Source organism: Pseudoliparis swirei, chromosome 3 (genome assembly GCF_029220125.1).
Source record: "Pseudoliparis swirei isolate HS2019 ecotype Mariana Trench chromosome 3, NWPU_hadal_v1, whole genome shotgun sequence".
NCBI lineage: Eukaryota > Metazoa > Chordata > Actinopteri > Perciformes > Liparidae > Pseudoliparis > Pseudoliparis swirei.
In genome coordinates, this window is record NC_079390.1 from 6,384,932 (window position 1) to 6,405,301 (window position 20,370).

Sequence of the window (20,370 nt, forward strand, 5' to 3'; positions counted from 1 at the left end):
TCTGATTAGAAAACCCTTGTGCAATTATGTTAGCACAGCTGAAAACAGTTATGCTGGTGAAGCTATACAACTGGCCTTCCTTTGAGCTTGAAGTTTGAAGAACAAAATGAATACTTCAAATATTAATAATTATTACTAACCTTGTCAATGTCTTGACTATATTTTCTATTCAATTTTCAATTCATTTGATAAATAAAAGTGAGTTTTCATGGAAGACACAAAATTGTCTGGATGACCCCAAACTTTTGAACGGTAGTGTATATATGCAACAAATTATTGATTGGCTTTCCTGAACAGTGCGTCACCGACAAAAATCAGGCCACTTGCAGAAAAATTCCCGACTCACCAATCGAGCGGTGCGACGTGTGCTCCTGGGGCTCTGCGGCCTGCGGGGAGTCAAGAGGGATTCTCAGTAAGTCTGACACGCTGCTGAGCCACATGATGACGCACAATCACAGAGAAGAATCTCGCTGGGGGGGCACTTACATGAGCACGGCCTGCACGTTTGTCTTCAGCAGAGGCTCCTGAAGGAGGTGAGAAGGAACATGACATCATCAAAATGCATTCATTAGTTATGCTGACAGGAATAGCCAATTCATTTTTTTGTCGACTTGACGATCAAGGAAATCCATTTACGGCAGAAGTCGTACGTCAAGCAAAAAGATTTGTCTGTTTTAAATCATTTTGAATAGTTTTTGGACTGATTGTGCAATTTGTTTAGCTCTGTGGCTTTTCTAGCACTCAAATCCAAATTAAAAACTAATGGACGCATTAACCGACTATTAAATAAGTAGTGCATTAATCAGCAAATATTTCTGTGAAAAAATAAAAATTCTTCTTGACTTTCAACATCAGTGCAGCAAGTATAAACTATATGTTAATGTAATCATGCATAAAAGGCACCACTTTGCCAACTTGATACGTGACATCCTGACACATCTGTCGGGTCATGATGATATTATTGTGCAAGTACACGGCCAGCAGTCGCAGACTCAACGCAGTCGTAAAGTTATTTCTGCAACAGCACCTCTTATCGCTCTCAACGAGATATAACTGAGACTTTGAAACCATGACGTCCTAAAAGCAGACTTTGAAACCACAGCTATAGTTGCAACTACTTAGTATGTTGGCTTTGTTGAGGTTAAAAATTCAACAAGTCTAATGACGATGTTAAATGTATTCTAATCTAACCACCCAAACTGCTTCTGAATGCTGTAAAATTGAGGTGAGAATCAAACTGAACCATCAAATGTTTTGAAAAAATAACTTATCAACATTAAAAATGCAATGTCTTCAGGGATACCTTCCACTAATGGTACATATCTGGTTGTATTCATATATTTCCACCCATATCCGCCGAAAGGCCTCCTTGAAAAAAGCCTGCTCCTGCTTCTGGCAGGAAAAGCACGAGTGTAACTAATAACATTAACGATTGAGAGCTCCTAAAAAGTGTATAAAATGCAGCCATTACACATGTCATTAATTCCACCTGTGCCGTTTCATATAAAAGGCGAAAACGGTTGCTAGCAATAACATGAAGGTCTATGCCAATACTGAGGATATGAAATGTGTTTGTTAAAACATTCGATTATAAATCCAGCTCTAAAACAGGTTACACGTTTCCGGTGTCTAGCTTAAAGGCCCTGACCACTTGTCACACCTACACAGGTGTTTTCAATACTCTACCTGATTAGACCACTTCTCAGCACTCTCATGTACAGACTGTGCTTGATTGGCATCCCCCTCACATTCGATGTGTTGCACCTGTTAGCTCAGGACAACCTGCACGTTAATCACTCATCAGCTATTTACATCAGAGTTTGGTGGCATATTAAACGGCAAATCATAAATCTGAGCAGAGACCTAATTAGCCTGTGGGGGCACATGGTGTTTCATATTCACGATTGCTGGCTGATTGAGATCAATGGCACACAATTATATTGAATTACCTGCATGTTTTAGTCCAAATTGATTCAAAAGAAAAGGAGACAATGATTACAGACCAATTAAAGGTTACACTTTATGTAAAGCATGCGCTTTAACTTAATTCACAAGCAGCTTCATAAAAGCTTCTGTTTAATTATATCAGTGCATTATTCTACAGGAGGCATATTTGCAAGTGTAATATCTTTTTGAACATCAAATATTGCATAACCTTTTGCATTTTACATTATCTGTAGCGGGATTTGTTTGTGCTTTTTAATGGTTTGTTTCGTGGCATTTATTGTCACCCTCTGCTCTCGGTGGGGCTGAGCTCCTACAACTTCACACATGCACAAAAACAAACACACACATTAATTACTTTATATTGTGTCTTTGCTGTGGTTAACGCAACTGTTGCTGCTCTAGAAACAATGCTGAGCTATATCTAAATTATAAATAACTTCTGTAGGTTTGTTTTTATGACTATTTAGTCAATACAAGAAGTACTGATAGGAATAGTTGTACTATATCCTAAAGACACCTGTCCTAGGCCACTGTAGCTTGGAACGGAGGGGCTGAGCTGAGGGGTATTTAGTTGGTTGCAATGTACCACAAACCACTCGATGCCACTTACAAATTGTCCCTTTTAAACAATTAAATACAGAAGCTCGTCAGCATTTGTGTTGTGTCAAATTATCAACTAAAACTAGTACATTCCCGTGCACTTTGAATTTCTAAATAAAACAAATATTTATATGAACCAAGGACCACGCTATGACTAATTACGTAAGTGTTTTTGGGGGGGGGAATAGCTTAATACATCTATTGATACATTTCCCAAAATTAAATGTGGTCCATGTATTGTACTTTTATAAACTAACCTTACTTTGAAGGCCAAATCGATCGACTTCCGGTATTTGATACGCAGAGTATCCTGCTTAGTGCTCACGGTTTAGCTAACATTATCGGTCTCAGCGGGGCCTTGACTCCACTTACCAAGCCAGAGAAGAAGCACGGCGACCAGTTTGCATCCCTTCACCACATCATGGTGTGACATGGTTCCCGTGTCTGTGATTTACGATTGATATCACCGTCTTTTCACGGCTAACTGGAGGAAATGGCTAGCGACATTCCCATACCTGTAGTGGCTGACTGCAGTGAATGTGAGAGCAGAGCTACAGCGACCTCTAGCGGTCAGTGGTATAATAGGCCCTGGACGGACAGAACCAGGGTGATATTTGGTCCTGGTCATTCTGATAGAATAACATACATAATGTAAGTTATAGTGTGTTTCATGTTAAGCCCACAGTAAAGTGGCATAAAGTAGGACCGTTTTAAGATAAGATAAGATAATCCTTTATTAGTCTTGCATGCAGAGAGAACATTTACAGGATTACACAGAGTAATTAGTTCACTGCAGATATTCGACAGCTTGCCCGTAGTTATATATAACCTTTATTTAACCAGGTCAAATCAATTGAGAACCAATTCTCATTTACAATGATGACCTGGCCAGAGGCAGTAGCACAGTCCACACAAGTGAGAAAAACCGCACAGATACAATACAGGATGAAAAACACATGAGGAAATGGCTAAAGACAACATGGGTAAATAAATAAACACTGTACCAAAATAAAAAATACAATAAATAATGCAAATAAATAAAATAAAAAAGGATGACTGGATGTTCTTCATAAAAATGGAAGAGAGAGAAGTAAAGGCTGGTCAGCAAGTACAGCAGTCAACTATGACTTGTTGCAGCTTTTGTTTGAACATGTTTAGAGAGGTGTGAGCTGTTAGTTTGAGTGTACAATATATATATATATATATATATATTATATATATATTTCTTATTACAATTGTAATTCTGTGTACATGTAATGACTAATTTTACACATCATTTGTTTGCGCAGTGCAACGTTTTCTAAGACACTTTGGGCATTTGATATGGCATACGTTTGCCATATCTTAAAGTGTTTTATCATTTTAGAAGTAAATCAGAATTTCTTGAAAGTAAGTTCTGAATCTTTTAGTAAAGCGTGGAATGACAAAACAGTTATTTCTGTGTTGTTCACGTGATATGGGCCATAATTTATAATACACCTGACCGATTGGTGCTGGTTATAAACACTTTAAAATATGACTTTTTCAAAATATCTATCTTTTACTGACGCAAACAAAATAAATGTTCATTATCATGTCTAAAGTCTAAGTTGTGCCACAAATTACTGATCTGAGAGCAGCTGCAGAGCTCTTACTGTCTTTATCTGCCCACCATGGAGAAGATAGCTAAAAGAAACAAACCAAAGAATCTAAACAAATAAAGATAAGACTTTACAAGCTTAAGACATTGTATTGTATGATGTTTACAGGGCAGGTATACAGTACATCTCAAATGAGGAAGTGCTTACCAGAAAAGAGGCTGACATTATTTCATAACCACACAAGTTAAACTGGTTGAGCTGTGAAACTGAATGTTCTAAGTGTTCACATTCCCGTCCATACAAAAAAATCCAAACGACAGAGCTGTGTTATAAGGAAGGTGAAAATACTGTATGTGCCGAAGGACAGGCTGCTATTATTCACTTTAACACAAATGTGTACGGTCACCTCATCAAACAGTTATAGGTGGCGATAAAACCAGAGCCATGATTTATGGATGTAAAGTCTGATGTTGCCAATGTCAAGATGCTTTTAGTTTACAAGTCTAAACGTTTCAATAAATTGGAACAATACTTTTCTATCTGTTGGAATTTCTTATTTATTAATATGTATAACTTTTTTTCATTTATTTTATGTTCATTTACTTTATTTGGTCACTTACCTATGCTAAGCATCATATAGCCCGCATGTAGGTCTATGGATGTAAAGTTGAGCCTACCAGTCATGAAATGAGCCTTGATAAATTGATAAAGTCCTAAAAAGCATTCTTAGGAGAATCGTCATATTCCAAAAGGTCATAAACACTACAGAAGGAAGTTGATACTTTTTTTTCAAATTAAAATCATTTAAAATAAAAACTAAAAACATTACATACATTACTCCTCGACAAAAAGTTTGACTGCTAACATCCGGACTATGAATCTCAAATACTCTACATTTATAAAAAAATATATTCGACAAAAGCAGTAAATCTTCACGTCTGAGAGGCAAGAGAGAATGAAAATGGCTGGTGTTCGCGCTCATGGTAAATGACATACACGATTATTTTGGCAAGAAATTAAAACCGGAAGTGTGCTCTCGTGACAGCATGTCAAACTTTCCAGAGACTATTAAAGCGCATGAGAAGAGGTGCGACACCAGGACAGATCAGGAAACTGTCGCACAGCATCACCATGAGAGTGATAGAAGTTGAAGAGTTCCTGAGAAATCCTCCGGCCGGTTTCACCGTGGAGACTCTGCCCTCGGCCTCCGGGTACCGAGTCAACAGCGACCCGGAGAGCAGCCTGGTGCTCATCGATGACATGAACTCCAACAGACAGGGAATCGTTTTCCAGAAGTCGATGGGAAGGTGAGGGAGAAGAAAAACGACTGCAGGGCTCTCAAGTGTCACGCATTGAGCTTGAGACTCACGCATTTCGGTCTTAAGTCACGCACTCCTGCCACACATCGTATTTCTCACGCTGAAAGAAACTCGGCTATTTAATGTTTTAATGTGCCGCAGCGCGCAAACATGAGCTGGCCGCGCTGCCCTCACCGTGGCGGAATCAAGCGCTCCCCTGGAGTTCTGCTGTGAGGTAGCCAATCAGAAAAAAAACCCGTATCTGTTGTTTATCTGGGTGAGATTTAATCCAGAAACCAATGAAAATAAAGCATCCTGGAATTGCGCGCGACTGATTGATATTCTAAAATTTCGTTCTGCGGGGGGGGGGGGGGGGGGGGGTTGCTGATGGAAATGTCACTCTTGCCTGTCTTCAAAACTTGAGAGCCCTGCTACTGCATGGAATAATGCACGGTCTTTCGGACCGTATGAATGAAATACAGTGCATTATATATATATATATGTAGACTGTGTGTGTGTGTATATATATATTATTTTTACAGTCTTTCATTCATATATATATGAATGAAAGACTGAATGAAAGATCGTGCATTATACAGTATATATATATACACTACCATTCAAAAGTTTGGGGTCACTTAGAAATGTCTTTATTTTTCAAAGAAAAGCACTGTTTTTTCAATAAAGATAACATTAATCAAAAATACACACTATACATTGTTAATGTGGTAAATGACTATTCTATGTGGAAACGTCTGGTTTCTAATGAAATATCTCCATCAACTATCACTCCAGTGTTCTAATGGTACATTGTGTTTGCTAATCGCCTTAGAAGACTAATATCTGATTAGAAAACCCTTGTACAATTATGCTAGCACAGCTGAAAACAGTTATGCTGGTGATATAAGCGATACAACTGGCCTTCCTTTGAGCTTGAAGTTTGAAGAACAAAATTAATACTTCAAATATTAATCATTATTTCTAACCTTGTCAATGTCTTGACTATATTTTCTATTCAATTTTCAATTCATTTGATAAATAAAAGTGAGTTTTCATGGAAGACACGAAATTGTCTGGATGACCCCAAACTTTTGAACGGTAGTGTATATATATATCTATGAATGAAAGACCGTGCATTATATATATATGAATGTATATACATATATTCTTCTTTTTTTTTAACTCACAAGTGATTTGTTTTTTCAAACAGTAAGGTGAAGATGCACAATTTATTTGAGTACACCAGCATGAGAAACAGTCTTCTGTCCAAGAGGATCTATCTGCTGGTGTCTGCCTATGAAGGGACCAAAAAAAAAAAGAAAGTGAAAGCGAGAGGTAATGTAATTTAGTCTTAACAAAATATTTAATGACTCAAAAATAACAAGAACATTGTGAACATAATGTTAAGCCTTCAAATGCAGAGGGTGACTCATGCTGGCTTCCCAACTTTGAATGGGTGGAGTAGAGATGTAACAATTGCAGCACAGTACTTTTATAACATGACAACATGTTTTTTTCTAATGCATTCTCCTCACTGTATTTTCTCATGTGTTCCTCTTTGTCCCAGGTCCAGTGCTGAAGCAGTTTGTGGTGTCCATCGACGGCAGCGATCCGTTCATCAAGTGGCAGTTGGAGAAAGGCCTGGACAAGACCATCTCCTCCGTTAATGGGGAAAGCTACAGAGTGGAAGTAAGACGGCCTTAATGGTCTTTCTCTGACATGTATGCGTCATACATATTGGTAATACTCATGAGTTTAAGTTTTGTACGTTGGTATTTATTGAAAGTGAACTTTTCCTTTTGTCAGATTGATTTTACGGATTTGCTGGAGAGCTGGGCTGCAATAAACATCCATCGCATAACTGACCGACAGATTCAAGGCACACCTGTGTGGAAAGACAACTCCTTCACCCTCAAATACTATTCGGATGCTTTCTTTGACTTCCCACACTGGTTTGGGTTGAGCAAAAGAAAGTTTTCTGTAAGTATCTGCTATTCTTCTTATTTCATGTTGATCTGTCACCTAAAGATGTTCTGTATTCGTCTAACTTGTTTTCCTTATATTTCTTACCATTAAAGTTGAAAGTGACGTGAGACAGCGGTGGATGGAGCGCAAGACTAAATGAATTTGATCCACTCAGTTTTTAATGGAGTCTGGGTCTCCAGAAAGTTTCTTGATCAGCAGACGCATGGTTGTAAACTGCCAGGTGAAGGACCAGCTTACTCTTGGGATTGCACTATCCTTATCATTGATGATTGGTCCAGAGGGTGGACGACACGCACAAATAAATTCTAAATGCCATGAAGATTATTTTAGAATATTTTCTGTGTACATAAACAAATTGTAGGTGTTTTTGTGTATAAATTATACTGCACCGGATGAAAGATAAATGTGTTGTCGCCATGACGTGGCACAGGACGCACTCAAACGATAATTGTATATTACACACACATACATATATAGATATATATATATTTCTTATAACAAATGTCAATCTGTGTAATCTTGGGATTGCATTATCCTTATAATTGCTGTTTGGTTCAGAGGGTGGACCAGACTAACGAATAAATTCTGAATGTTGTGAAGATTATTTTTGAAATATTTTTTTTAAATGTAGGTGTTTTTTGTGTGTAAATATACTGCACTTTACTGATCTATGAGCGGTCTAACGGGTCAAATCTATGCTAACGAGATTAAAAGGTTTATAGACTTTTTCTACCAAAGAATCAGCATTTGTATTATAAGACGTTTTTATTTTTATCAAACACAATAAAGGATCTTAAACAAAAGAAAACCCAGTGTTTTTAATTCAGTAGTAATCAGATGAAAGATAAATGTGTTGTCGCAGTAAAATGATAATTATATATATACTTCTTATAACAAGTGTAATTTTGGGATATATTCTTATAATTGTTTGGTTCAGAGGGTGGACGAGACTAACAAAGAAATTCAAAATGATCTTTTACAAAAGAAAACCCAGTGTTTTTAATTCAGTAGTCATCAGATGAAAGATAAATGAGTTGTCGCCATGATGTGGCACAAGACGCACTAAGGGATGAGGAGAAGAGCACGTGGAGCGCCGGTGATGGTTTCCACGTATTCACACCGCACTAAGGAATGAGGAGAAGAGCAGATGCAGCGCCGGTGATGGTTTCCACATATTCCTTATAGTCGGTGCCGTAGTAGTGCACCAGCAGGTAGTTGAAGATACCCACAATGCACATCGAGAACAGGAAGAACAGGATGCGCTTTCCAAACAGGTAGCCTGGGGTGCTGTGAACAAATGGGGCGGCGGGGGAAATCCAGTTAGACCATACCGCTTCACACACACACACACGTATCACTTGTGTTCATTTACCTCTGAGAGGTTTGTCCCATGTATCCAATAAAGTACTTCTGCCTGACAACAAGATAGATGATCCCAGCAAACGCAGCAGGAGCTTCAAATAGATAAGACAGAATAAAACAAATTATATTTAACCTCCATGCATTTTCTTGATACACCGAATGGCCCAAAGTATGTCGTCCACTTTGGGTTGAGGGCTTTATTTTATGATTTTGCACGGCCTATTTTCATCACTTACGGGAAGTCTTAATAAAACAATGACTAATGGCTTATGTGACCCACTAAGAATAGTCAAATTTTTTGTTTATGGATTTATCACATCAGTCAAGTCCATTAAACTGTTGGCAGTTGGCACATGACGACTGAATATTTCCTTTAATTGTGAATTGCCAATATTTATAGGGATGCTGATAAGTTGTGAATCTTTAAATATAATAAAGTGGTGAGGTATCATACATGGTTTCAGATACGTGTTTTACATGAGCCCCTTCTGGGGGGATTCTGGGTTAATTATGTGTTGAGTTTTTCACTGCTGTAAATTACTGGTGAATGAATGTGCATGTTAATATGCATGTGTTTGAATGCTTTTTGATTTATTTTTTGTTTGTTTTGTTTGTTTGATTGATATAATATTTTACATAATGTGTTTCATGATTAAATGGAAAAAAGTAGAACATGAAATCAGATGAAATACAATACAGTGGGTTTTATGAATTCCTCATGTCAATAAATTCTGCAGAGACCCCATAATTTCTCTGGTTAAGGTCCATGACGCGATGGTTTCCCCAGTTCCGTGGCCTCCACAGTTCTCTGACCTCAACCCGACACAACACCTTCAGGATGAATTGGGACTCCACCTATGAGCTTGGCCCGATGGCCTCACATCCATGTCTGAAATATCTAACGCTCATGTGGCTGAACGAGAACTAATGCCTGCAGCCGGGTTTTAAACATCTTACGGGAAGCCTTCTCTGAAGCTCGGTGGCTGTTACAGCTGCACATTAACGCACAACGTTTTGCAATGAGCTGTTTGTGCGTTCCTGTTTCTAAAGTGTGTTCGTGTGGTGTACATCTTGATAATTTGACTTTGCTGCTTCTCAAACAAAGAAGGGAGATAAAGTATTTCCACAGAATGATTCATAGTGATAAACATGTGTGGGTTGAAGTGACTTTGGGTTGGTGTAATCTGTACAAAGGACACAAGTGTGTCGTCTTCCTGCTTTGAGGTCACCGATTAATGATTACCTTGATTGAGACACAGCCCGGCACACCACATCACTGCCAGGAAGGTGGGATATGCATCCATGCAGTTACGGCTGGAAAGTACATAAGCGAGAGGTGCAATGAGCTTTTCAGGAAAGTCCCCTGCAGTGAGAAACTATTGCAGACAGTGTGGAGGCCGATGCCTTATTGAGCCTCTCGGCTTATAAACAGGTTTGACACTGCAAAGTAAAAACAGTGCATGAGCTGGACACCCCAGTGTGTTTGTCTAGTTCTTCGAGGGGTGGAAACAGGAAGCCGGCAGAAATTCACGGCCATTGTTACACGTTACAACTAGAACGGGCACTCGGTAGAGCGCATACCTTCGCATATCACAAGATTGGGCATTGAATTATGAACATTTTGGCATTAGTTGCATGCCAATTGGATACAAATTGATGGCGCTATGGTAAAAAGAAGATGTTGACCTTTCCATGACCTTGACCTTTGACCCGATTGATCCCAAAATCTATTCAAATGGTCCCCGGATAATAACCAATCAACCCACCAAATTGCATGCGATTCAAGAAGAGTTTGACCTTTTCATGACCTTTGACATTGACCTTTGACCCGATCGATCCCAAAATCGAATCAAATGGTCCCCGGATAATAACCAATCATCCCACCAAATTTCATGCGATTCGGTTTAAAACAGTTTTTGTTATGCGAGGAACACACATACAAATAAATAAATAAATACACGGCGATCAAAACATAACCTTTCTGCATTTTCAATGCGAAGGTAATAATCATTCTAATGTGTTGCACGGAGGAATGTGAGAGCCTTAAATGTTCTCCAATATCACGCATGCCACGAGTGTTATCCAAAAAACATCACACATTAAAACAACTCTCTCCCCCGAGATCAAACTGAGGGGCCACGAGCTGATTTGTGTGTAAAACTGAAATTATTTTTTTTAAGCCCCATTATGTAGTTTTTCCCCTTTAGCGCCCCCTTCAGTTTTTGAGGTATTTAACCTTTACTTCAGTGTCGTAAATACCCAGTTACGATAGATGCAGCCCGGTAGAAGCAATCCGGCGACTGTTTCTATTTTGGATTTATACCAACGGGCGGGATCACTAATACGAAGACTGCGCAGGAACACTGTGAACTGGGCCCAGCACCTACCGGACTAGGGTGAAGTAGCGCGGGGATTGAACGCGGCGCCTCGCCACGTTCCGCCTGGTCGGTCAGCTGTTTGCCGGCTTTTGGGGGCGTGCAGTCATTTACTTTTGTTTGGGGCTGCAAAGACTTTGGGACTGTCGGGATCCGGGATTATACTTCGTTTTGAGTGGGTTTGATTGTTTGTAGTGTATGTGTTCATTTTGGGGCTTGCAGATGCATTGGATTTGATTTAATATAATAACATTTGGGTTTCCATATCGACCGTGTGTTTTTCTTTTACGACCATTTGAGCAGAGAGTTAACACCAGAACTCGTAGATCCGCCCATTCCCTTTTTTTAGCGTATTGTACCTTTTCCCCTTGATTGAGTTGCTAAGGGCGAATTGTTACAACATAACCAAAAGAATGACATTTAGTTTAGATGAAATACCGATCGCGTTTTCAGCCTATATACGTTGTTTTCTAAATGTTTGAATGTGGAGTACGTGTGATCGAATACAATATTGTTGACAACACCAAAAAGCTACATAAAAAAGCTACCCTTATACTGTAGCTGCGAGCGTGGAGTGGCACTATATGACATTGCGTAATCACTGCCAGAAAGCAGGTCAAAGTACATCCGCCCCGGCGCGGGCGGCTCCAGAATCTTACATAGCGGAGTTATTTCCCCACAGACCCCCGATGGCAATGACGGAGACGCAAATCGCCATATTAAAAGTCATTGTATCGGCACAATTTTTTTCAAGCTGTTATTTTAAGGTAGCCTACAATTGTTACATAATGTTGCTTTAAATGACTGGATATACTTTTTATTTTTTTTATTTTTTAAAGAGTTATTACAAAGACCAAACGGTTGCATCATATTTTAGAGGCTAACTTTTGAAATCCTCACAATATCTACAAGACAGGATGTTGCTTAGGTTGTACCTTTTAGAAACAGGAAGTGCATCGTTGCTCCTGGACTGATTGAGCGATGTGGACCAATAGCTGAGATGTTTGGTTTTGTCAGTTAGAACTATTAGGGTTTGAATTCCAAGAGTTAGCTTCGTGGTCAAAGCACACATAAGTGTGACTATATTTCTGAATAATTCATTTAATCAAGTTGTCTATAACATGTAATAACAAGTTCCCAAAGCCCACAGTGACTTATTCAGTGCATCCAATCAGTTAAAAACACAATCATACTCAATTTACAGAGATATAAAACTGTAAGTTTGTGAACTTAGCAGCTAGTTGATGAATTAATAGTTTTGATTGTTTGCTTGTTAAAAGGAGGAGGAGTCAGGTTGAGGTGAACTCTTGAGTTGGCAAACCTCGATGTGTCAAGTGGTTTTGCAACATGCCTGAACATCACATGTCTTGAGAAACAAGTTTTTCTTTTATGCCCGACCTGATTCCTGAATTAAGACTTGGTATAAATTTGAAATGTCAAATACCCAAGGGACAAATGTATACGCAGTAATAACTCAAGCTAACTTTAACACAGCGTGAGGGTGAGTCATCTTTTCCAATCAAGCATTCAAATGAACCAGTTCTCTTCCCCCTGTATGGGAGTGTTCAGGCAAATGAGCGCTGCCTTCTCAGTGGAGGTTATATTCAGTGTCATGTCAAATAGAAAGGTAATGCGTGATATAGGAGAACACATTTAAAACAAATCCTATTCTTTTACTTGGCATATGTTTCATTAGATTAACAGAAGAGGTATACTTACTTGGCACAGCACACTCGTTCAAAAACAGATGTGGGGATATTTTGACATTTGCCCTCCTTCTCGACCTTCAGGGCAAAGAACGCTTCAAACACACACGGATTATTAACGTCATCACAACATCACTTCACTGAATAAAGAACATCTTTGACTGCAGATTTAGAGTTTGTTGTTGTTGTGTATTTGATTCAGTCAATCATTGTAATACAATACAATATTATTCTATATAATATACGAAACAGAAAGACTGGTATAGGTAGAAGCAAAAAATGCTGATTTATTCGTATCCTAAATGTTTCAAAACACAACTATGATTGATGCCCATGGCTTCTTCTCACCATTCTGAAGCACGCTGACGAGGGTGACGGTGACCAGGAGGTAGATGTGTTCCACCACCACGCTGTACATGATGGCCGTTCACGAGGTCGGAGCAGGTGGGCTGAGAGGCCGAGCGTCTGTTCCGCGTACAGAAGTGCGTCTTTGCAGTCAGCTGGCAAAACGTGAACTGATGAACATAAACCCTGATCTGTCTCTGGCCTCATGCACTGTCCCATCCCACCTCCACACACACACACACACACGCACACACACACACACACACCTCCACACACACACACACAAACACACACACACTCACACACACACTCACACACACACACACACAAACACTCACACCTCCACACACACACACACACACGCACACACACACAAACACACACACAAACACACACACTCACACACACACACACACACACACAAACACTCACACCTCCACACACACACACAAACACACACGTTTGTGGTTTCCTCTTTATGTAAATGATGCTCTGGCTTAATACAGAGGGGCATAACAAGCCTGCTACTTCCTCCGTATTTCTGTAAGAGATTACACACAGATGCACATCTATAAATTTGCATTTCAGTGCCAGTGTATGTTTATGTTCTTTGAGGCTCTTTTAGGAACCTTTGGACGGACTAACGCATTTGGGAATCTGTTCATATTATTCATTTTACAGGACAGATTGACGAAGTCCTTTTACACAGCAAACATGTTGATGTACTAGAAAAATTCTGATGTTGTTTTCTTAATTTCACATATGCTCTATAAAATGTTTTTCATAGTGGATTGAGGACAGATATTTTACCTGGAAGCAGTAATACAGTTTTTTTCGATTGCTAAACGACAGTGGGCACAACTGGAGTCACATGTGCAAAACTCTAACCACAGTCTGCACTACCAACAGTCACCTGAGCTAAACAGTTCACATCACCTGCAAAACTCATTCCAAGCAACACAACTCTTAACACATGGCTCAAAACACGCTCAGTGCAGCCAAACACTCTGCACACCCCTCACTGAGGTAACACACACTGTCACTCAGAACACACTGAGAGTAAAAACACGAGCATCAAACACTAATACAGAAAATACTAACTTTTCATCTTTACAGTTTGAACAATTTCAGTGACTTCAAACAAAGTAATATTTTCTTCAAAGAAAAGAGTGACATTCTTTCACATGATTTATTACATTTTTTAGAACATAACAATTCTTTAAGGTAAATGAAAATTAGCAGTTTGCTTCAATAGTCTGTAGTAATTTACGGAATTACAGAAATGAGAAAAAAAGGGTAGAAACTAAAAGTACATAATTCAAACAAATAATTGGGGGGCTAATCCTGCCTCTCTCTAGCATCAGGCCACATCAACATCACATATAATGTTCTCTCTTGCCACCTGGGGAAGAACCTTCTGGAGGGCCTGATCCATCCCTGGCATTCCTCTGGACTCGTGTCCTCACATCCGGCACGCATGGCTTCCAAAAGAGACATTTGGTCATGTGGGTGGTGACCAAACACTTGGTTCACGACATTACATTCCATGGTCTATAAGTGGAGCCCTTATTTCATCTGGAATAACAGCTCTTTGTCTTCCTCCACGCATCCGCCCTCTCCCTGCCACCCTTCTCCCTCCACGAACCTGTCTTCCTTGTTCCATTTCCAAAATGAGTCTTTCTGAGCTCTACCTATATATACTGTAATATATATATATATATGTGTGTGTTCACTAACAAGTCTAAAACAAGACACCTGCTTAGCCTTTCAGCTGAAATTGCAATCAGCAGTGTTTGAAAGGCACAAGGCTGAAATGTATTCCGTTTTGAATGTGTGGTTCACAGTTTTGACAGCAGTGTGTTAGCATTTGAACAAAGTGCTGTAGATCCACAGTGTTGTGCAGGTTGTGGTTAAAGTCATGGGATAAGTGTGTAGAGTTTTGAAAACTGTGTTCAAGCAATGAAAAACAAACTAGAGTTTGGTCCACATGAACTGCTGCTGTGCAGACTGTAGTTAGAGTCTTGCACATGTGACTCCAGTTGTGCCCACTGTCGTTTAGCAAATGAAAAAAACTGTAACACTCTGTCAAAAGATTCCATTACAGGTAAAAGTGTCATGATCTGGAGTTTGTGTTAGTTTTGTGTCTTGTTTGGAAGTCCTTGTGTCGTCTGTCTCCCTGTGATTGTCTGCCCTGGCCCTGATTGTTTCCTTCTGTGATTGCTGGCCCCGCCCTCATTGTGTCCACCTGTGTCTCGTTCCCCGTTGTCCAATCCTCTCACCTTGCCTGTGTATGTAAACCCTGTTCGTCTCATTCCCAGTGTGGCTTCGAACTGTTTGGTCCGTGTGTTTTGTCGTCCTGTTCTGGTTTCTTGGAGTAAAGATTGTTTTTGTGCAATAATGTCGGCGTTTGGGTCCTCTCTCGTTGCGACAACCTGGACTGCGCATGACAAAAAGTTCATAACTTGAAGTGTGTAGGGTAGGTTTATCATCATATTCTATGAATTGATTATATATTTTGCGTTACAATTTTTGGTCTTCAAACTATTTATTGCATGTCGGCTGTATGAAGGTGTAGCGTTGTTGCTGGTAGCTTATTTAAGAAATAAGAATGCATTTAATATCAAAGAATAAAACTCATTAAATTATTACTTATAAACCCCTAAATTAGTATAAAAGAATGATGCCACGCTGCTAAAACCCGGCTCAGAGAATGCAACACGGATAGGAGACGGATGAGTTAAAAACGATAGCGAGACGATTATTTAAAGAATAACACAACTAGCTTAAACAAATAAGCTGTCGAGTTCACCACAGGAGTGAAGACAGCCATTCATGGGAGCCACCTCTGTCTTCGGGCGTTGCCTATTTAAAGCAGTCTCCAGGCTCAGGTGTGGCTCATCAGTTGTTGACAAAAGAGAAAGACAAAGACATGTGGAGAAGCATCTGAGAGGGAGAGCTGAGAAAGGTGGAAGGCCAGAGAGATGACACTGCAATATGAAACAGTACCAGATGGAACAGCAAGGTTTTTCATGGAGGACAGTTCATGCATGGAGATGCCACGAGTGTAATAGGCAGTAATAACAAGTAATAAAGTGTATTCAAAGTCATTTGTGTGGTTGCTTAACGGACAGAGTATTAATGAAGAGACTTTCTACCAGTCGATGGCAGTACGTGTATTGAAACCATACATTTAGTTATATTTAACTGTGTCTTTGATCTAGTTTATTGATTAATCAAGACAATATATACAATTAAGATCTAAACCGATAGCATATAAAAAACGAGGAGAGTCCTGGCAGAAGGTTAGTGATGCTCCTTGTTCATTAAGTGTAACTCTCGCCACTTATCATTATTTGATTCATTAAAAACACACTTGGACATGTCTAGGCTACTGGGATGGACATTGCTCTCCTTCAGGGTTCTTGAGGGCGACCAACACAGGAAATGACATCTGACAAGTGAGGTGAACACTAGTAGTAATACTTCAGGTAGAGTTTAGGTACACACCACTTAACTTGAGGGTTTAACATTTTACATTAAAAACAGATTCATATTACAACACTTAAAAATAGCAGAGTGCCTTGTTGAATCAAGCACACTTGGATTTAATGATAAATATACACATCACTTCCATAAAACCGTCTCATGCAGTGTGCATGCGCAGAGCAGAAGTCTTGTCCAATGAATGAGCTCATGGCTGATTTGACAAAGTTCAATGAACCACACATAACTCAAGGATTTTAACGTTAAGTTCGCAAAAATGTATCCGACTGCATACTAGCTGTTAAGTTAAGTTACCCAACTCTGTGTGTTGACATCCGCTCAGTTTCCACAGCGGAACTTGTTTGTTCTCTATGTCCTCAGGAATGTGGCGAACACAAAGCAATCTAGGGTCATAAACCGTGGCAGTCAGCCTTCACGGTGCCATGAGTGATCCCCAGTCTGTATCTAGAGAATCTGCTCTGAGCATGTCGAGACAGATGGTAATTTGAGTGTTTAAACATTGAGTGACATCACCGGTGGGTGTCCTCTCCAGATAATTATAAAGGAGAACAATGTTTTTCTCGGAACTGTAGTGGATGAGAAGTATAATCTAGTGTCAAATACAATAAACAAGTAAACCACTCAATAAATGTTACCCTGCACCACTGGTCTGCTGTGAACAAGGTTTCTATCGTACAACCATAGAAACAATACTGTGTACACACCGTGTCAATGACCTGGACCCACCAACAGTCACACAGCACCTGCATGTGCTTGTGAGTGGTAATGCAGCTGCTTTACCCCGCTGATGGTCTAGTTTTACTTTCATTTCTCCACAATTTCGATGTTGAAAAGCTGTTTGAAATTATATTTTTTTCTATTGTTAAAATCAATACCATTATAGAATAGAATAGAATAGAAATATACTTTATTAATCCCCAAGGGGAAATTTGTCGAGCCAGTAGCAGCAACACAAGAATAAAAAATAAAAATAAAAATAAAATAAAAAACACAAAATATAAGAAGGGTTAGGGTGATCTGGCAAGAGGTGAACTGTTGTAGAGCCTCATAGCCGTCGGCAGGAATGTTCTCCTGTATCTGTCCTTGTGGCAGCGGAGCGTGAGGAGACGTCTGGAGAAAGTACTCCTCTGTCCCTGTAGGAGGTGGTGGAGAGGGTGGTCCGGGTTGTCCAATATGGACACAAGTTTCTTCAACGTCCTCCTCTCCACCACCTGTTCCAGGTGCTCCAGCTGGCAGCCGATGATGGAGCCAGCCTTCCTAACCAGTTTGTTGAGACGGCTGGTGTCACCGGCTCGATGCTGCTCCTCTAGCAGACAATGGCAAAGTGCAGCACACTGGCCACAACCGACTGGTAGAATAACTCCAGCATCTTGCTGCACACGTTGAAGGATCGAAGCTTTCTCAGGAAAAGAGTCGACTCATCCCTTCTTGTACACAGCGTTGATGTTGGCCTTCCAGTTCAGTCGGCTGTCGATGGAGACGCCCAGGTACTTGTACTCCTCCACCATGTCCACGTCCACTCCCAGGACACTCAGAGGTGTAGGAGCTGTCGCCTTCCTCCTGAAGTCCACCACCATCTCTCTGGTCTTGGCCACGTTCAGCCGCAGGTGGTTCGCATCGGCCCACTTTACAAAGTCACTCACCACTGCCCTGTACTCCTCCTCCCGTCCATCCCTAATACACCCGACCACTGCAGAATCATCAGAGTACTTCTGCAGATGGCATGACTCCGTGTTGTACTGGAAGTCACTGGTGTACAGGGTGAAGAGGAAGGAGACAGAACAGTTCCTGTGGGGCTCCAACATCACTGACCACCGTTCCAGACAGCACACGCCCCATTCTGACAAACTGTGGTCTGCCTGTGAGGTAGTCAGTGATCCAGGAGATGGTGGACGCGTCCACACCTGCCACCGCAGCTTCTCACTCAGCAGCAGTGGCTGGATGGTGTTAAATGCACTGGAGAAGTCAAACAAAGTGACTCTCACAGAGACACCGGTTCCATCCAGGTGCGACTGAGCTCGTTGCAGCAGGTAGATGATGGCGTCGTCCACTCCCACATGAGGCTGGTAAGCAAATTGCAGAGGGTCCAACGACGATTTCACCTGCGGCCGGAGGTGGGCCAAGACCAGCCTCTCCAGCACCTTCATCACATGGGAGGTGAGGGCGACCGGACGGTAGTCGTTGAGGCCAGATGGTGTTGACTTCTTTGGGACAGGGACCAGGCACGACGTCTTCCACAGCACCGGGACCTCCCCCAGCCTCAGGCTGAGGTTGAAGAGGTGCTGCAGGACACCAGACAGCTGGGTGGCGCAGGTCTTTAGGACCCTGGGGCTGATGCCATCAGGACCTTCAGCTCTGCGCTGGTGTAGTTTCTCCAGCTGTCTTCTCACCTGGTCAGTCGTCACAGAGAGAGGGGGGAGGGTGGAGAAGCCCATTGTTATTGAGGGCTCGGTGGATGTGCAGCCCATTGTTTTAAAATGTTCAGTTCCAATACGTATTACTGTTAATACACTTTATAAATAGAATATACATTATTTAAATGAGCCAGCAATATATGAATTAATTAATGAATAAAGGATAAAGAGAAAATATCCAAATTAAATTGTGTTATTTTAAAACATCAAATTGTATTCATTATGTATTTCATTACTATTTTACGTTAGCTTTTTTTATTCGATTAAAATGTTAAATATTCCTAATTAGACATAAGAGTCTTGGCATACTTACAAATATAATCAGAATCAGAATTGTTTAATTGCCAAGTAAGTAATATATGAGAAGTTAGACTCTGTGAAAGGTGCATAACAATAGACAGAGTTTAAACGAAGCAGTGTTGGTGCATTATTTTCTATAATAACTCTAATAATATTATCAAATAGGAAACTGTACTGCACAGAATGTAAACAGCACAGGAAATTTTTTGAAACCCACACTAGATCTATAGGCGCATGTACGTGTCTAAGATTTGTTTAAAAATGCTATAATCTTGAAGCAGCATTGTGTCCCATATGGTCTAGCGGTTAGGATTCCTGGTTTTCACCCAGGCGGCCCGGGTTCGACTCCCGGTATGGGAACATCACTTTTAGCTTTAGTGAACAAAAATAACTGTGGATGTCCGTGGTGAAGCCCATCGAGCAGTGTATTTATAGTTTAGGTAAAACAACACCACCTACTGGGTTACCATTATTTTTAATTACATCGTATAGGACTATGTACATTTCTGGTAATCAACACAGATAATTAAGATGCAATGCAAGTTGTCCAATTACAGGACACCTATTTTTAGGTTTGTTTACATGAAAAACTAATAAAAAACCCGAGACCTATACCCATGCATTGCAAATTAGAACAAAATTACACCAATACAGAAATTAGATATTAAACTTTGTCAATCAAATAATTATATTATGTTCAAGATAATCATGAATGAATCCTGTTTGGCTGCAATCAAGGAAAAAAAAGAGATTAAATTGCTTAATTAGTTTCCTTTTAGGTTGTAATCTTGCTCGATATTTAACTCCTTACTTCCAGATTTGACTCCAAGTTGCACTGGATACCAAACTTCTACTTTTACAATACAGATGTTTTTTTTATTTTTTATACAAGTCTGCAATTAATTGTCTGAAAATATTTAAAAACTATGTTTTGTACTATCTTTCACACGGCA

At 40.1% G+C, this 20,370-nt stretch overlaps 3 protein-coding genes and 1 non-coding gene across 6 annotated transcripts in view; 2 read left to right on the forward strand and 2 right to left on the reverse strand.

Annotated features, from left to right (window-relative positions):
• The window catches only part of b3glctb (beta 3-glucosyltransferase b), a 19,918-nt gene extending 16,920 nt beyond the window's left edge, over positions 1-2,998 (reverse strand). For both annotated transcript variants that reach the window (XM_056444476.1, XM_056444466.1), the window contains exons 1-3: positions 2,920-2,998; positions 487-524; positions 347-386 (exon numbers count right to left, since the gene is read on the reverse strand). In XM_056444476.1, coding sequence (XP_056300451.1) covers positions 347-386; positions 487-524; positions 2,920-2,980 — 139 coding nt within the window. In that variant the 5' untranslated portion in view covers positions 2,981-2,998. The remainder of the gene's footprint in view (positions 1-346; positions 387-486; positions 525-2,919) is intronic.
• LOC130213075 (mesenteric estrogen-dependent adipogenesis protein-like) lies at positions 393-8,401 on the forward strand. Of its 2 annotated transcripts, none has more exons than XM_056444496.1 (6): positions 393-533; positions 5,173-5,434; positions 6,636-6,760; positions 6,993-7,114; positions 7,232-7,405; positions 7,504-8,401. In XM_056444496.1, the coding sequence occupies exons 2-6, from the start codon at positions 5,205-5,207 to the stop codon at positions 7,516-7,518; spliced, it is 666 nt and encodes a 221-aa protein (XP_056300471.1). In that variant the 5' UTR covers positions 393-533; positions 5,173-5,204; the 3' UTR covers positions 7,519-8,401. The 2 variants fall into 2 exon arrangements, with proteins under 2 accessions (XP_056300471.1, XP_056300478.1); XM_056444503.1 differs by having other exon boundaries at positions 5,190-5,434.
• Positions 7,504-13,370, reverse strand: alox5ap (arachidonate 5-lipoxygenase-activating protein). The gene is made up of 5 exons (XM_056444516.1): positions 13,203-13,370; positions 12,868-12,949; positions 10,017-10,087; positions 8,784-8,865; positions 7,504-8,698 (listed from the first exon to the last, which is right to left on the reverse strand). The coding sequence occupies exons 1-5, from the start codon at positions 13,270-13,272 to the stop codon at positions 8,536-8,538; spliced, it is 468 nt and encodes a 155-aa protein (XP_056300491.1). The 5' UTR covers positions 13,273-13,370; the 3' UTR covers positions 7,504-8,535.
• Positions 13,371-19,705: 6,335 nt separating this feature from the next.
• On the forward strand, positions 19,706-19,777 carry trnae-uuc (transfer RNA glutamic acid (anticodon UUC)). The gene has a single exon. It is a non-coding gene; the product is annotated as a tRNA-Glu (tRNA).
• Positions 19,778-20,370: the final 593 nt, after the last annotated feature.

What these genes read in the sequence shown, in the direction of transcription:
- LOC130213075 (XM_056444496.1), top strand. Translation starts at nt 5,205, where the DNA reads ATGAGAAGAGGTGCGACACCAGGACAGATCAGGAAACTGTCGCACAGC. An exon ending in TTCCAGAAGTCGATGGGAAG is followed by an intron (nt 5,435 to 6,635) that starts GTGAGGGAGAAG and finishes TTTTTCAAACAG; the next exon opens with TAAGGTGAAGATGCACAATT. An exon ending in GGGAAAGCTACAGAGTGGAA is followed by an intron (nt 7,115 to 7,231) that starts GTAAGACGGCCT and finishes TCCTTTTGTCAG; the next exon opens with ATTGATTTTACGGATTTGCT.
- alox5ap (XM_056444516.1), bottom strand. Translation starts at nt 13,272, where the DNA reads ATGTACAGCGTGGTGGTGGAACACATCTACCTCCTGGTCACCGTCACC. An exon ending in CGTCAGCGTGCTTCAGAATG is followed by an intron (nt 12,950 to 13,202) that starts GTGAGAAGAAGC and finishes GTGTGTTTGAAG; the next exon opens with CGTTCTTTGCCCTGAAGGTC. An exon ending in GAACGAGTGTGCTGTGCCAA is followed by an intron (nt 10,088 to 12,867) that starts GTAAGTATACCT and finishes TGTACTTTCCAG; the next exon opens with CCGTAACTGCATGGATGCAT.